Source organism: Rhinolophus sinicus, linkage group LG05 (assembly GCF_036562045.2).
Source record: "Rhinolophus sinicus isolate RSC01 linkage group LG05, ASM3656204v1, whole genome shotgun sequence".
NCBI classification, from domain to species: Eukaryota; Metazoa; Chordata; class Mammalia; order Chiroptera; family Rhinolophidae; genus Rhinolophus; species Rhinolophus sinicus.
In genome coordinates, this window is record NC_133755.1 from 79,286,289 (window position 1) to 79,301,679 (window position 15,391).

General features: G+C 54.3%; 2 protein-coding genes across 24 annotated transcripts; one reads left to right on the forward strand and one right to left on the reverse strand.

The window, feature by feature from the left end:
• Positions 1-501: 501 nt before the first annotated feature.
• Positions 502-11,200, reverse strand: BAG6 (BAG cochaperone 6). 22 transcript variants are annotated; one of them, XM_074332671.1, is made up of 26 exons: positions 11,061-11,200; positions 10,319-10,439; positions 9,076-9,193; positions 8,753-8,949; positions 8,476-8,529; positions 8,244-8,318; positions 7,414-7,652; positions 6,785-6,914; positions 6,147-6,344; positions 5,725-5,974; positions 5,344-5,421; positions 5,125-5,232; positions 4,892-5,004; positions 4,711-4,795; positions 4,234-4,517; positions 3,544-3,823; positions 3,209-3,378; positions 2,969-3,022; positions 2,740-2,842; positions 2,527-2,651; positions 2,219-2,365; positions 2,064-2,123; positions 1,809-1,952; positions 1,621-1,728; positions 975-1,121; positions 502-682 (listed from the first exon to the last, which is right to left on the reverse strand). In XM_074332671.1, exons 2-26 carry the CDS (start codon positions 10,424-10,426, stop codon positions 587-589), a joined length of 3,471 nt encoding a protein of 1,156 aa, XP_074188772.1. In that variant the 5' UTR covers positions 10,427-10,439; positions 11,061-11,200; the 3' UTR covers positions 502-586. The 22 variants fall into 22 exon arrangements, with proteins under 22 accessions (XP_074188772.1, XP_074188768.1, XP_074188770.1 ...); XM_074332667.1 differs by having other exon boundaries at positions 4,711-4,798; XM_074332669.1 differs by lacking the exon at positions 11,061-11,200 and adding an exon at positions 10,925-11,060.
• Positions 11,072-15,386, forward strand: APOM (apolipoprotein M). Of its 2 annotated transcripts, none has more exons than XM_019715538.2 (6): positions 11,072-11,210; positions 13,940-14,094; positions 14,317-14,390; positions 14,478-14,576; positions 14,750-14,848; positions 15,245-15,386. In XM_019715538.2, the coding sequence occupies exons 2-6, from the start codon at positions 14,042-14,044 to the stop codon at positions 15,268-15,270; spliced, it is 351 nt and encodes a 116-aa protein (XP_019571097.1). In that variant the 5' UTR covers positions 11,072-11,210; positions 13,940-14,041; the 3' UTR covers positions 15,271-15,386. The 2 variants fall into 2 exon arrangements, with proteins under 2 accessions (XP_019571097.1, XP_019571096.1); XM_019715537.2 differs by lacking the exon at positions 11,072-11,210 and adding an exon at positions 13,367-13,549.
• The last annotated feature ends 5 nt before the right edge of the window (positions 15,387-15,391 follow it).

Sequence of the window (15,391 nt, forward strand, 5' to 3'; positions counted from 1 at the left end):
TAAAGAAGGGGAGGGCACAGCAAGTATGTCCTAAAGGGAGAATCTGTAGCCGTGTCACTTTGGTCCCATCGACAAACAGGTGCCTTTACAGCTTTCATGGACTCAATGTTCAAGCACATGTTGATCACGGCTCCTTGAACTGGGGAGACCAGTTCCACCACTGTCACTACTGCAGGTTAGTCGCAGGCTATCCCGGCTGCTCAGAATCGAAATGGGTTTTTACTGGACAGTTGGGGAGCCCTATCCTATCACGCACCTGGATAGGTTTCTTCCGTCTCAGAATGCACGTCTTATTTACATGCAAAATGCTTCTCCTTGAAGACCAGCAACTGTCCAAAACAGGCTTGTACATGTGCTGCACGCACAGTAAACGTGATGCTGCACGTCTGCTCCTGGGAAATGCTCAGCTGTCTGGTAGAGCTGGGTGCCCAGGGATGAACTTTAAAAACAGAAGATTAAGGGACTTAGACTACTTAACAAAGACAACTTAGAGACAAAAGAGCCAGGAAAATCTGACTTTTATTTCTTAAATACTGTGAAGAAAGAGGGGGAAATGGTCCCCTGATGAGGGAGGGCCACAGAGCAGTTAGGGATCGTCAGCAAAGGCCCGCTGGGCATTAGGGAAGCGCTGGGGGCTGTAGTTGGGGTCTTCCTGCAGCCGCTTTTGTATGTCAGCCCGGAGCTAGAGAGAGAGAGCAAGCAGGTTGGAGGGGCACTGGCTGAGCCCCCAGGATCCCACCAAGAACGCAAGGCCATCCCTCAGGAGCTAACACTCGGCCCCACCAGCCACGCACTGCCAGCCGCCCAGTATGGCATCACTGAGCCTATGCAGATGCCACTAGGGGGAAAACACTAAAAATAGTATGCGGTAGCCCCAGACTAACCAGTTCATCTCTGAAGGGATCTGGAGAAGTGGGGCCCTAGCCCGACCCCTCCCACTAGACCATCCCTATTCTGCTTCAAGGTGGGGGCACCTGCTGCCTGTAGCTCTCCTGAACCTCTGGTGCCTCCAGGTCCCGGCTCAGGCTCTCGGGGCTCGTCAGGGGCCGAGCTCCGGCTGCCTTAGCTGCCCGGCTCACGGCCTCTGATAGAAGCAGCTGGGGGCCCTCACCCTGCATCGTCTGGGGGACAGGGGGTGGGAGGGAAAAGAGGATCGAGGTCAGATCCAGTGCCACCACCCAGTTCACTTTTTCCTCGAGCCCACCAGTCTCCATGCTAGCAGACCAAGGCAACAGTCCGCATGTGATGGCAACAGCAGAGATGCCTTCCTAATTGTCTGGCGTTGGCCCAAAACAGCACTTGAATGCTGGACTTGCTCTTCAAAGTAAGAGGGGCGGGGTGGGCCACGCCATCCAGCTCTCGAAGCTAGCTAGTCCACAAGAGGACGCCACAGTAAGGAGGACGGGCCCTGGCCACACAGGGATTAGGCGGCTGAGGGATGACAGCACTGACTGCTGGCGAACAGACTCATGGGGCAACCGTGAGCAAGTCTGAGTCCCAGAGATGTTTCCTCATCAGTTACATGAGGGGACTAAACTAGGGAAAATTCCTCCCAGCTCAATTTGATTCTAGCACGATGGGAGTTGGATAGAGGGGACCCTCAGGGAGAGGCAAACCAACCTTGCGTCTCTTGGCAGGCATACCACTGAGGTAGGCGTCGCTCAGGGGGGGCTGCGGTTTCACCTTCCGCTGGCTCTGAATGTCCTGCTGGATGATAGGGACCCATTCCTGGGGAAGAAAAGATGACTAGAAAGTAACGCCCACAGTCTTCAGCTGTCTTGGCCCACTGGTAACCTCCGGACACTTACTGGGGGGACAGCAGCTGCCCAAGGTTCTGTCTCGGCTGAAGCTCCATCCTGTTCATCTTGGGAGCCCCCCTCAGGGGCCGGAGGCGGCCCTCGGGACATAGCCTCTTCTGCTGTTGTCCCAGGGGCTGGGGAGGCGTTCTCCCGCTGCGATTCCGACAGCAGGAAGATCCAGGCTTCAGAATTCGTGGCCTCCGGCCCCGCCACCCCTCAGCCCTCCGGTTCGTGTTATCCGGCCCCTCAACCACTCCCTGGTACCTGAGACTCAGGGGAAGTTCTCTCTGATCCCTGAACTTCCATTGGCTCCTCACAAAGTGGCTGTGAAATTGGACAAAGAAGGAGAACAAAAGACCCCCTCAAATCTGTGCGGTTCCGTCAAGTGCCCGAGCCCCACAGCCCGTCAGGCCCTTTACCTGCGGGGGGTCGCCAACCCTGCGGACATATCTGAGGATGGCATCGGGGCCCACGGGCATGTGCTCCAGCACCACCTGCAGCCTCAGTCCCATCATAGTGGTCAGCCAACTCACCAAGGATGGATTCACCCCACGAGACATGCGGCGCTGAGGGTACGAAAGCAGACAGTGCACACAACCGTCAACCAGCTTTTGAAAGGTATCAAAGAGTAAAGGATGGCAATTTGCAGCAGTAAAATGGAAACGGCAGAACACCAAAGAAAATGGAAACCTGAGCAAACAAAAAGCTGGGGGCTGGTGGTGCTTACAATTCGGCCATTGATGACAGCAGCAAGCTCCATCTGCTGTCCCCCCAAACAGTGCAGGTTCAGAGCCAGGCATTCAAACAGGCCCTGGTTACACAACTCCAGCAGACGGGCCCCAAATCCACTGTCTGTGGGCGACACAGAAGGAGGGAATGCTGGCACCCCGAGCCCCGCACACCACACCACACTGCTCGCCCCGCCCAGCCAGCCCCTGACCTGTGCAGTGCAGCACGTGGGCGGCGATACTATTAAACTGCTCCTGGAGAAATTCCAGGTTCGTCCGGATGATGTCCACACCCGGCTGAACCTGCACCAAAGACTGAGACAAGATACACAGAGACCCAAAAATAAGAAACCCGAAGAGATTAGCAGTGGAGGCGGAGGCAGCAGGAACAGCAGCTCTCCTACCAGACCCAGGAGGATGAGATGGGGAAGGGCTACTCACAAAACTCTCGCGAACGTATTCTTCTAGCCCCGTGATCAACGTGTGGGTTGCCATCTACGGGATGGGGGATGGGACAGCACAGGTTTAGATTCTAGCCGCAACCCTCAAGACACTTAACCCCTCCACCCCCAACAAGTCCAGGGTTTGGGCTGGGACAGTCATCACTTCAGGTGACATAGTCAGGAACAAGGCATTGAAGGTGAGGAGCAGCAGCGCTCTGGGGCCCAGATCTTCATTTACCCGGATGTTACCAGGTGTGGGCTCCTGGCCACCCAGGTAGTGCTGGTGGAAGAAGGATCGCAGCTGGGGCTGCAGACGCTGCAGTGGCTGGAAATGTCCGTGGAGAAGCATCACCACGTCCACCATGGAAAAGTTCTGGCACAGAAGAGAGAGCAGGGCCCCGAAGAATCCTGTGGACAGGGGCAGAAATTAGCAGTGGCCTTTACCACCTAACCTGCCTGCCCACTGCCAGCCCATCACCCTCATCCCACCTTGGCAACACCCCTAAACACAGGCCATCTACCTCCCTCTGGTTGCCCCTCCAAGAGAAGGCCAAGCACCACCCATTTGCTCACCAAGCGCCCCATCAGCCCCAGGCTCAAAGATGTTGCTGGACCCACTGAGGCGCTGTATGAAAGCCGCGATGCTTTCACTGCTGCCAGCCCGAGCCCCCAGGGAGCCCAGCAGGGAGCTCAGCACACCCTGCACCACTGAGGTAAAAAACTCCGGCGAAAGGCTCTCAGGACCCAGGCCTCCGGGACTGCCTGCACCACCAGCAGGGGACCCTGGTGGGGGTGTGGTCTGCTGCTCAGGGGCGGGGGGCGGGGGCGGGGGCGCAGGGGCCGTCTGAGTTGCCTGACAAACAGAGATGGAATAAAGAAGATTAAGTGAGAATGGGGACCAAGACATAAAACGGCATCAGCAGGGCACAAACCGGCTCGGCTGTGAAGGATGGGGAGCTCGGCTCTCGCCTTGACTCCTTACAGCACAACGTGCACAGGTCGTTCCTCAAAGCAGAGTTAGGCCAAGCAACTGCCTCTCCCTAAACGGGTTAGGTCAGAAAGCAGCGACACGAATGCGTTCTCTCCCTAAAGCCCGTTTTCCTCATCTCCAAAATAGGGGGCCGAGTTAATGGATCCCCAGGATTCCCTCTCACTGACATGCCACCAGGGATTGTAGCCCAGAGGTGATATAATGGCAGCAAAGCATCAGTGCCTGGCTGGGCTGGAGGAAAGGAAGTGAGGAAGAGCATGCCAGCCACTCACCTGCAAGAAGTCAGTCATGCCCTGGAGAAAGGCAGGGACACCAGGCATCGCCACAGTGATGGTGGGAGAAGCCACGCCAGGCCCCCCGGCCCCTGGCCCTGCAGGCCCCAGCAAGTTCCCCAGGAGCTGAGAGAACTGAAGGTCAGTGGTGGAGGGTTGAGGGGGTGGATGCTGGGTGGGCCCCCCAGGGGCAGGGCCAGCTGTGGTAGCTGTGTTGGTGGTTCCAGCACTGGCCGAAGCAGTGGCAGGGGCTGGAGGTGGAGCCATTCCCGGGGTCCCCTGAGCTGTAGGAACCAAAAGAAGAAAGCTGAAATCTGAAGAGAAACAAGACACCACAGCACCTCTATTCCGGTCTGCCAGCAGGAAACCAATGACAAAGGGATGACCGTGAGAGGTAGGGAGCACCAGTGAGGAAGCATCAGCCTTCAGAGCCACAGAAACCTCGTCAGTTTGAGGCAGGCAAGAACGAGGACTCACCCACAAGGACAGGCTGCATGAGAAGCTGCCCCACGAGGCCGCTCACCATCTGGGCTAAAGAGGCGTTGCTACCCACACCGGCACCCTGCTGAGACACAGGAGGCTCAATCCTGCCCTTTCTATGCCCACCACAGGACCCTTCCCAGGCTCCTGCCCACCGAAACTCTCCCCCATTACGCACCAGAGCCCCTGAGACTGGGGGCCCTCCAGGATGGGAAGGCCGAGCCTGTGGAGGGGTGGGCCGGGCAATCACCACCCGGGTCGGGGCTGTCGGGAAGCCCGGCACCTGCTGTCCTGTGCATGGCAAGAGGAGAGACCGAAGAGGGCTGAGGGCCCGGCCCATGCCCGCCAGCCAACAGCACCCACCACCATGGACCGTGGCCCCCTCCCAGGCCTCCCCTTCCAGGTTATTACCTGCGGCCGCGGAGGCAACAGCTGCCACCATGGCCTGATGAGTGATCTGGTGGGCGACGGCGTGCATGAACTCAGGGGGCAGGGAGGGCAGCTGGATGAGGGTGGAGCCTGGGGGGTGGGTCTGATGTAACCTTGAACCTGGACCCCCTTCAACCCACCCACTCAGCCCTATCCCTTCTCTACCCAGAACTCAGCCTGCTCTGATGCCCTCACTCTTACCCAGGGTCTGGCCATGACCAGGGGGTCCCAGGGGGCCAGTGGGAGCGCTCGGAAGTCCACCAGGCTGTGTGCCAGAATCTGGGCAGGGAGACAGAGAGAGTGGCCCTGAGATAGGTGTGGTCAAGGCCTGACTATCCTCCTGAGATCGATGTCCTTTAGGCCCCCATTCCCCCCGACCAGACACCTACCTTTCCCTCCATCTAGACAGGGAGAAAGTGCTCTCTTTACCACGCAAACAAACCTCCAAGGACCAAGGACAAGCAGTCGCTGCTGCCCCTCCCCACACACGCCATCTGAAGCTTCTGGCCGGCCTCTCCATGCAGCCTCGCTCCCACACCTCCCTCGTGCTGCTCTTCTCTGCCCGCTACTGGCCCAGCTCACCTTGAATGTTCATGTGCATCATGACCACGGGTTCCACGCTCTGGTGGGAAATCCGAATGACCCTTGGGTGGCCGGCGGTCGGCGGGGGAGCCGGCCCTGGCGGGGGCGCCCCCTCAGTTGACTCAGCAGTGGCAGAAGAGGGAGCCAGGGACGAGGCCTGCCCAGGACCAGGGGGAGGTGCCTCTGCACTGGGCGTCGGGGGGGGCCGAGTGCCATTCCCCGTCATAGTCACAGTGGTCCCCACATTGATCTGGAGACAGAAGGATGAGGCAAAAATAAAAAAACATAGCCTACCCCAGAGCCCCCCATGACACATTTCTCAAGTCTCCCCCATCCTTCGTCACTGTTTCCAAAGCTTCCACCCTGGGTCATTCCGAAGCCCGCCCTCTCCCCCAGGCCGGCGCCCCCCTGCCCCAGCCCACCTGGATGGGGATAGCTGCCTGCTGGAGCACCATGGGGGTGGTGTAGTGAGACATAGGCCGGACGACGTGCAGATGCCGTGGGGGTGCACAGGCCAGGTTGCAGCGCAGGTCCGAGAGCGCCACAAAGGTGTTGCCCAGCAGCCGCAGGCTCTCCCCCACCAGGTTGATCAAGCGCTGGTCCTCTTCACGGCCCTCTTGCTGTAGCCCCAGGCCAAACATAGAAAGCAGAAAATATCAGGCTGGAATCTACCTCACTCCCCAGAGCAACAATTCCTTCTGAGACGTCACGTCAACTAAACCTCTCAGTATGTCCCTGCGAACTTCGGCACGGACCAAATCTTTGCAATTAAATCTTACTGTACACACATGAAGGGTATTCTATTAAAACTAACCCTAGACTGAACCAATTAAATCATCATTCCCTAATCTCCCTCACTTTATAAACTCCCTAAGTAACTCAGTAAACTGAAGGGTGCAAGGACAATGGATATCACCTTTCCTGAATGAGAGAAAAACATCACTTTCTTACAAGCCTAGGGTAACGTCATCTCCTTGCAGACAATGCCTTTAGGGGAGAGGGTGGTGTGTATGCCAGCCTGTCCCACGTGGGCACCTGGGCTGGGGGAGGGCAGACTCACGTTGTTGTTGTAGTCTGTGCTGGCAGCGGCACCCAGAACCTCGCAGTAGCGCTGCAGGAAGGGGTGGAGGCGGCTCTCAAGCCGCTGGAGCTCCTGCAGCACCTCGACGTACTCCGCAGGAGAAGGGTGGCTGCGGGCAACCCCAGGAGGCAGTGAGCTGAGGCTTTCCTCAGCTTCCCAACCTCCAAGCGGACAGGCACCATAGCTGCCTTTCTCTCCCAGGTCTCCCAGACCCCTGGCCCAATCCCTTCCTGGACTAGCAGAGCTTGTTCTTTACCCCCACCCATGGGAAGACAGGAGAGAAAAATAAACTACTTCCATCCCCCTCACAGCACAATCTTGCACCTACAATGGCGAGACACTAACTCACATAAAACAGAGAGGGCCTGTGTGAACTCAGGGGCGAGTCGTGGTCAGGCTCAGGAAGCACCATTTGGTGCCCAGGGAGGGCAGAGCCGTTCAGCTGCCAGTCCTAACCTCGTTTACCTACCCTCGAGTCCCTCCCTATGCCCCAACACTCCCCCTCCACGGTGGACCTCCAAGCAATCCTTCCTGCATCACACCACCCTGCTCCTCGTCCTGCATGCAGGATCCCCACCCTCCTCTCAAAGGTGCCCTCTTTCTCTCACTTGGGTGCACTGGTCTCAGGGGCAGAAGCTGGGCCCGCAGGGGCTGGGCCAGAAGGGGTCAGCTCCGGGCTCTGGGCTGGGGCACGCTCTTCCACTTCTTCCGCCTCCATGGGCTCCCGAGGAGGCGCTTCACTCTCCACTGGTTCTGATGTCTGCGAGCTCAAGGCTACTGGCTCTGGGGCCACAGTCGGCGTCTGTGCCGGCGGCTGACTGTGCTGTGCCTGGGGCCCCCCTCGACACTGAAGGGGAGGGAGAGTCAAGATACCAGGTCCAAGGAGAGCAAGGGGACAAGGTGCTCTAACTAGGCTCCCTGAAGGCAGGGCTTTGCATCTGTATCTTTGACGTCCTAGCAGCCAGTGTAAGACTTACACAAATTAGATGCGTAATAAGTATCTGTAATACCCGTAAATGAATTACTGACAAAAGGTAGAGCTTGTGGTTTCCTTCCTAAGCACCATGAGAAGGAAAGGAAAGGCCATAAGCTACAGCCGCAACACAAACAAATGAAGTTAAGCCATGCCAGCATCAAACATAATTAAGAAATTCAAAAGCAAGAAACCTTCAATTGAGAAGAGATACCACGAGAATTATCTGACAAGTCTGAAACAAACTTCCCAGATACCAGGCACCCAGAGCATTAGCAAGGACAAGATAGTCTCACATAGATACTTTTCTCCCCCAAAGAATGAGAACTGCAAACAGACCAGATTAGGAAAAAAAGATTCCCAGTGCATGTGGCCAGTCATGCCTCACCCCCAGGCTGACAGAAAAGGGGGAGGGAGCATGGGGAGACAGAGTGACAGCAGACCCTAGCCAGCCTTGACACTTACCTCCATCCTGGAAAGTAAGGTCTGTATATCCCTGATCATGTGCTGAGCCATCACCAGCCGAACCCGGGGCTCACTCTACAACAAGAGAGAAGAGCAGGGCAGGTTTGAGATGAAGCCATGAGATCCACAGCCTAGTGAACCAGGTCCCAGCATCTCCTCAGCCAGGTCCGACCCACCTCACGGCCTCCTTCTCCCAGATCCCCTTCGCTGACCCTCCCAGGCTCCGTGATACCTGAATCGGGGCCTGTTCCATGTTGATGTGAACATCCACAGCAGAGCCGTCACTCTGGGGAAAGGGTAAGGGAAGTTGCTCTGGGAGAAGCCAAATACTGAGGCCCCCACACTTTCAACTCATTCTCTGGAGCCCCACCCCTTTTCCCCTCGAGACTGCGGCCATTAGCAGACCGCAATCTAAAGACTGCGACACCTGTCTCATGAGCTCTCTGCTGTTACCACAACCAGAACTCCCTTTCCCCACAAAAACCACCCCACGTGGAACACAAGCTTACAGGAAGATTGAAGGTTCCAACCATGACATAGCTGTTAGCATTCCGGTCATGGACAGAGGTCCCAGGCCCCCGAGCACCAGATGAGGGTCCCCCACCATGGGTGGCTGAGGCAGACCCTGTCCCAGAAGATGCCCCTGAAGGGAGCTGAGTCTGAGGAGGAGCACGTTCCACCAGGTGGATAACCTTTCCCCCAACGTCTGGGGAGAAAAAGCAAAACAAAACAAAACCAACACCAAAACATTGTAGGATCACATAAACCCTCCATCTCAGCTCATCCCTCTGGGCAGTTACTGCAACCTCTGAAATGCCCCCCCCCCCCTTACTGTATTCCTGGAGCTTCTTATCATCCTGCAGAACTCGTCCCTGGTAGATGAGCCGTTGTTTCTCTGAGGGGATGCTGACAGAGGCAGCAATGTGCTCCTTAAACTCCTTTACGTTCATCTGCAAAGAAGGGACACACACAAGCATGAGGGAATGAAGGAAAGAGGAAGGACAGAAGAGAGACAACTGACTTCTGGGGGTGAAGGGTAAAAAACCATCCCATCATAAAATCACTACCCACTTGTCTTGACTGTGAGGTAAGGATTGCACAAAGCCCCAAACTCAGACAACTCCTGTCAAAACATAGACAATGAACATAAAGAAATTCAGTTTCTAGGCCTAGGGGAAAAGTACATGGCTGAGAAACAGAAAAGCCAACTGACATTCCCTTCACCCCTTTGCCTGGCTCCCAAGAAATGTGTGTCTAAAGATACCAGTGATCCCTCCCCAAACACAAAATGATACAACTCTAATCTCAAAGATAAAAGTAACAACAAGGAAGATCGGGTGGACAATCAGGTTAAGGAAGAAAAAGAGAGAAGGCAGCAAAAAACAAAAACATTTTTCCAAATTAGGCAACTGACTCTTGGGAAGTATCAGGCTGTTTATGTACATATAATCACAAAAAACCTACATGGTTTTCTGAAATACATGTAACACCGTGTTTTAAAAACCACAGACCAACCTCTCACAGGTCTGTCTCCAAGTATCACAGGAGTAGTAATATGGATACTTGTATCCATGTTGTTAAGCTCAAAAGATTCCAATTATACCACAAATACTAGTTACTCCACTTGACAGCTACTAGGGCTCTACCTACATTACCAGTTCTCACTTCTTGCTTTTAAAAACACACTATAGAGACCTGACCAATTTTTGTTTTTAAGACACACTTGTGTTTGGGGTCTCTGTGTTCTGTTTCCATTCCCAAAGGCAGGAGCCATGTCTGTGCCTTTGAGCTGCAGTTCACTCATGATGATGGCATATAGATTCCTCCTCCCTCCATTATTTCCCTCTGCAATGAGTTCTATCAAGGTGGAGGAAGGCAGAACAAAATCTACCTCGTTCAACAGAAACCATACCTTCTCACTCAACAAGAAACATCAGAAACATTCTGTCTAGAATATGAACAAAGGAATCAACGAAAGAAAAGTTGAGGACCAGAAAATCAGGTTCTTCTCTCAGGCTAAGAGACCTACAAGAGAAAGAGTAAATGACTATCTTCCGGAAGTACTGGGGTCTCACCTGGGCCCCCACAATAAAGGTCCGAGTCTGAGAATCCAGGGTCTTCACCAGCACCTCCAGGCTGTCAGGCTCCTCCACAGTGGTACTGGTACTGTTATTGGGCTCCATGGCCTACAGCTCTCTAAGGAAGAATGGAGAGAGGCCCGCTGTAGCCCAGAGCAGATTTTATATACCCAGAAGCCTCTCCGGCCTGAGTCTCCGCCCCAGTACCTAAAGAGTTTCTCCCACACAAGCACACACACTCACACCCTCCCCCAACCTCCCTTCTGATTCCGGGGCACAGGGAAAAACACAATGGGCAAGGCACGGACCGCACAGGGAGCTAAGGGGACGAGAGGTGGGAGGGGCTCCACCATGCCAATCACAATAAGGGAGGGCAAGTCGGGCTAGGAAGAAGGGAGGGAAGGAAGCGCGAGACCAGTGTCATCACCGGTCGTGAAACAAGGACCCCAGAAGACGGCAAACCCTGGGACAACGCGAGAGCGGGGAGGAGTGGGGTGGAGGGAATGTCGCGCTAGACTCTGCAGAGAAAGTGGTTTCGCGCACGCGCGCCACGCCCATTAAACCCGCCTAAGTCACGACAGACCCGAGATGACGGACACTCACGGGGGGCCAGACTGGCTAGGTGACTGCCCCCCTCTTCCGTCTTCCCTCGGTTCTCCAGCAGAGCGTCGCAACCAACACACACCAAATACACACACACCACCACCCTGCGGCTCCGCCCCCGACTTCCCCACGGTACCGTCACTTCCGGTCTCCTCCAACCTGCCACGGAGGGCCACTTCCGTTTCCCCGATAGTATTTGGAAATCGCGAGGCGGAACTTCCGGCTCCCCCAGGTCCCCAAACTTTACTTTCGTGGGGCACGACAAGAAAGTCCGCGGCCCCAAACAGTGAGTTCCTGGGGCGAGACGGGCAGGGCCGGCCAAGATGGGAGGGAGCCGAGCACCCCGAGGAGCCGCCGCCGCCGTCGCCCGAGGGGCCGTATTGCGCCTGCGTGCATGGCAGTACGCATGCGTACACAGTTAGGCACCGCCCTACCTCTCTGATGCTGTTCATTTCTTCTGGGCGCGCGCTTGTGCAGTGGGAGATTGAGGTGGCTACTACAAATGCCTGGGGGGAAAAAAATCACCAGATGAGACTACGACGGCCTCAAGACGCTTTGGTCGGTTGTATGGATCTTGGAGTTTGGCGACTGAGGATTGTGTCTCGTTAACCTATGTTAGTCTTAGTCCGCAGAGATTTTGAGACGGCACTGTCCTGGCCACCTAAAATTCCATCTCTCTCGCTCTCGCTGCGCCACTCCTATGGCGCCTCCCGAAGTCACCCTTTCCTTAGGCGGTTAGGGGTGGTTCGCGAGCTGTCTTGAATGCGGACGACTCGTTGGGCCTGACCTCGGGTCCGCCTGGTGGGCGTTTTGCGGAGTGTGGGCGCCATGTTCCTCACTGGCAGTGCGCGGCCGAGGGAACACGCCATGTTTTGGAGAAACCAAGAATTTACCTTTCGTGACTTTTGTAAAAAAAAAAAAAAAAAAAAGTGGCGTGGGGGGGCGGAACCTCTGAGTTTGGGAGTTGGGAGCAAATGAAGTTCGACTGGACCAAAACACAAGGCTGATCCTGGGGAATTGAAGGGACCGCCAAAGTGCTTCCGTAGGCTAAGGTCCAGGGAGTTACTGCCTCTCTGCCCTTTTCTCCCACCCCCGCCTTCGGGCTAGGGTCTGGGCCCTGCTGCGCAGCCCCTACCCCAGCCATAGCCGTCGCTGCAGCGTGCCTTCCTCTGGTGCCCAGCCTTTCTGGGATTCGTTGTTGATCTATACCCATGTCCCAGTACTGTTTCAGTTAAAAGAGTTCTGATAAACACCTGTTTAGTGAGCACTTAGTTTGTGCCAGCCAGTTTTCTAAGGGTTTTATGTAGTGTCACATTTAAAAGCCTTTGAACGCTTGAGATAGTTACTACATCCATTTTATATAGTGCGTACACCTAAATTGTATGGTTTTTATTATTTAAAATGTCAAATATTACTTCAAAGTAATAGTATAATGAACCCTCGTATACCCTAAGTTGTCAGCCTGCCTCACCTCGCAGGACAAATCTTTTGTCAGTCTTGAGTTACAAATCGATTGAGGAAGCGCCACCTTTTCATTGCATTAACTCCACCCAGCTGGCATTATCCAATGACTGCCTCTTGACAATTCTTTCCTTACCTCCTATTTCAGAATTTATTACCCACCAGAAGCTATAATAAGTGCTTTACAAACATTACTATTAATTTTATCAAATACTTTGGATTTGCCATGTGCAGGCCTTTGCTAAGGGCTTTTATGCATTGTCTCTTTTAAGCCTATGAGATTGATGATTTACTCATTTACAGGTGAAAAAACAGGCATGAGATTAATAAAATTGTCCAAGTTCTAGTAAGTAGTAGAGTTAGGGTTTGAGCCCATTCTGCCTGACACCAGTGTCTCATCTTTAACCACTAGGTTATGTAGCCTCTTGTAGTAATAAACTCAGTGAACTCATCTGTCAGTGAACTTTTCTGGATGGTGTACATGTTGTTTCCCCAATTATAAACTTCAGAGAGAAAGCCTCCCATCAACCATGCCCCAGCACCTGGTTCATACCTGTTCTAAAGCACTTATCAGGTTGTATTGCAAGGACTTGTTTACACAGCTAGTTTTCCTTAGACTGACTTCTTCAAGGCCAGGGACTGTGTCTTACTCATTTTTACGTCCCCAAGGCTTAGCGAGTTTCTGGCAAACAGCTGGAACTCAAAAGTTTGCTACCGTAAATGAATGAATGAATCAATCCACCTCTATTCAGTGCTGCACAACACAGCAGACATCCAGCTCAGGTATGGGCTGAAAGAACACAGGTTTCTACCTGCAGGACTCAGCTTCCTTATAATTCCCCAAAGACCCTGAACATGCCAGGGTGTATTGTGGAGTGGTTGCATATAGAACGGGGAGGAAGGGCCAAACCATTCCATACTTGGAAAACAAGGTTGAAGTTACTCATTAGCAGGCAAAAGGGTCAAGGGTTGAGGCAAGGGGGCTGGAAGCAGAGTGGACTGAGCAGCCAGCGGAGAACAGTTAAAGCACCAGCTCCCTATTGCTTGAAGATGTTCCACCAAATTTGGGCAGCTCTACTTTACCTCTACGGCATTCTCCTTAACTCCATCTACCAGTGCCCTGAGCACAGTCAACTGACAACTCAGGGAGTGGATGGGAAAGAGGTATGGAGAAAAGGCGGAAGCTTATAGCGGGGTCTATGAGGGACTTGAGTGGGTGGCCTAGGGTGACCGGAAGCCACATTGGGAAAGGAAAGGAGGAAGACGGTGTGAGGGTTGTGATGATGAAAGCAAGGACAAGTAAAAAAATATCAGTACTATGCCCATCAATATGGAGACATGGTAGAATTGGCAGGAGGCAGGGGGTGGGGGCGTAGTTACTCAGGTAGATAGAGGGCAAAGAGGAAAAGTCATTTAATGACTCCCTATCATGGATCCAAGCCCCAGTTGGAAAAAGGCAGCCAATACCTCCGCCCCTAAGTCTTGCCGTCCTGACAGAGGTTAGATGAATCCTGTAGTGGGACCTACCCTCCTCTGCTCCCCTTGTCTCTCCAGTTCCCAGAGCCCCACCTGGGCCAGTGGTACTTCATCGCAGGGGCAGCTCCCACCAAGGAGGAGTTGGCGACTTTTGACCCTGTGGACAACATTGTCTTCAACATGGCTGTGGGCTCTGAACCCACACAGCTCCAGCTCCATGCTACCATTCGCACGTGAGTGGTGAGGGGGGCAGCGACCAGGAGGTACAGCCTCTGCCCAAAGTGTGAGCACCCACTGAGTTCAACAGCTCTATTAGTTTTCCTCTGCAGAGAGATGGGCCTAACCATCCTTTGGTAGCTTGAAACCCAAGGGGACCCGGGCTCCAAGAAGGAATAAGAGGGAATAAAGGTTGCTACTGTTTGGTGGGGATGTCACTCAGTCTTTCCTCCTCGCAGGAAAAATGGGTCCTGTGTGCCCCGGGAATGGATCTACCACCTGACTGAAGGGAGCACAGATCTCAGAACTGAAGGTTGGTTCTCTCCAGTTCCCCAAGTCCCCTGGGCTTGCCTGGTTTTGCATCTCTGTCCTCACACTTCCCCCCAACCCACCCTGACAGGCCGCCCAGACATGAGGACCAAGCTCTTCTCCAGCTCATGCCCAGGGGGAATCATGCTGAAAGAGACGGGCCAGGGTTATCAGCGCTTCCTCCTCTACAGTGAGTAGGGAGGCAGGATGGGTTGGTGGGAAACACAGGAGGGGCAGAAGAGTCCCTCACTCTGGGCCCTGTAACATCATCCCAGGAAGGGCTGGATGCTTCCAGGAGGTGCTCACCAGGGGTGGTGCTGAAAAGTAGAGGCTTTGATGGGCCTGTCCGTTCTGCCCTTCCAGATCGCTTGCCACACCCTCCCGAGAAGTGTGTGGAGGAATTCCAGTCCCTGACCTCCTGCCTGGACTCCAAGGCCTTCTTACTGACTCCCAGGAAACAAGGTGAGAGTGTAAAGTCCCACAGAAGAGGACTGGGACTCACCAAGTCTTCTGCGGGTGCTGGATGAAAGGGACAAGTGATGTCATCAGAGGGCAGGGCCCAAAGCTGACATCATCAGAGTGGCACCAGGTGTGTTGACACCTCCATTTGTGTCATAGGTTGTGATGGCACCAGAGGGAGCCAGGGTGGGCTTTGGGCTACTCATAAGAGAGGTTTCTGAGTTGGCAGTGGATAAAGGGGGCAGAGAGGCAGACGCGGAGGAAAACAGGTCACCGAGACCCCTTCTTTGACACAGGGAATGAGGGAATGCATTCTCCCCCACCCATTACCAGGAACCTTGCTTCTCTCCCTGGATTTCCTTCCTTTCCATCCTCTTCTTTTCTCCCTCCTCCCACCAGAGGCCTGCAAGTTGTCCAATGACTGACCTGTGGCTTCATCTATGCCCCCAAATGGATTCCGTGGGAGCTAAGATTGTGGTGGGGGAGAGGAGAAGCTGGAGACTCCCTTTCAAGAGTAATAAAGATGATTTTTCAAACCTCATCTCA

Bases quoted from the DNA above. Each gene is read 5' to 3' on its own strand.
- BAG6 (XM_074332667.1), bottom strand. From the start codon at position 10,426: ATGGAGCCCAATAACAGTACCAGTACCACTGTGGAGGAGCCTGACAGC. The intron at 6,915-7,413 runs GTGAGAGAAAGA...GGTTGCCCGCAG, and splicing joins CCTGAGACCAGTGCACCCAA to CCACCCTTCTCCTGCGGAGT. The intron at 5,005-5,124 runs GTAATAACCTGG...TGCCATGCACAG, and splicing joins TGTTGCCTCCGCGGCCGCAG to GACAGCAGGTGCCGGGCTTC.
- APOM (XM_019715537.2), top strand. From the start codon at position 13,436: ATGTTCCACCAAATTTGGGCAGCTCTACTTTACCTCTACGGCATTCTC. The intron at 13,550-13,939 runs GTATGGAGAAAA...TTGTCTCTCCAG, and splicing joins AGGGAGTGGATGGGAAAGAG to TTCCCAGAGCCCCACCTGGG. The intron at 14,095-14,316 runs GTGAGTGGTGAG...TCCTCCTCGCAG, and splicing joins CTCCATGCTACCATTCGCAC to GAAAAATGGGTCCTGTGTGC.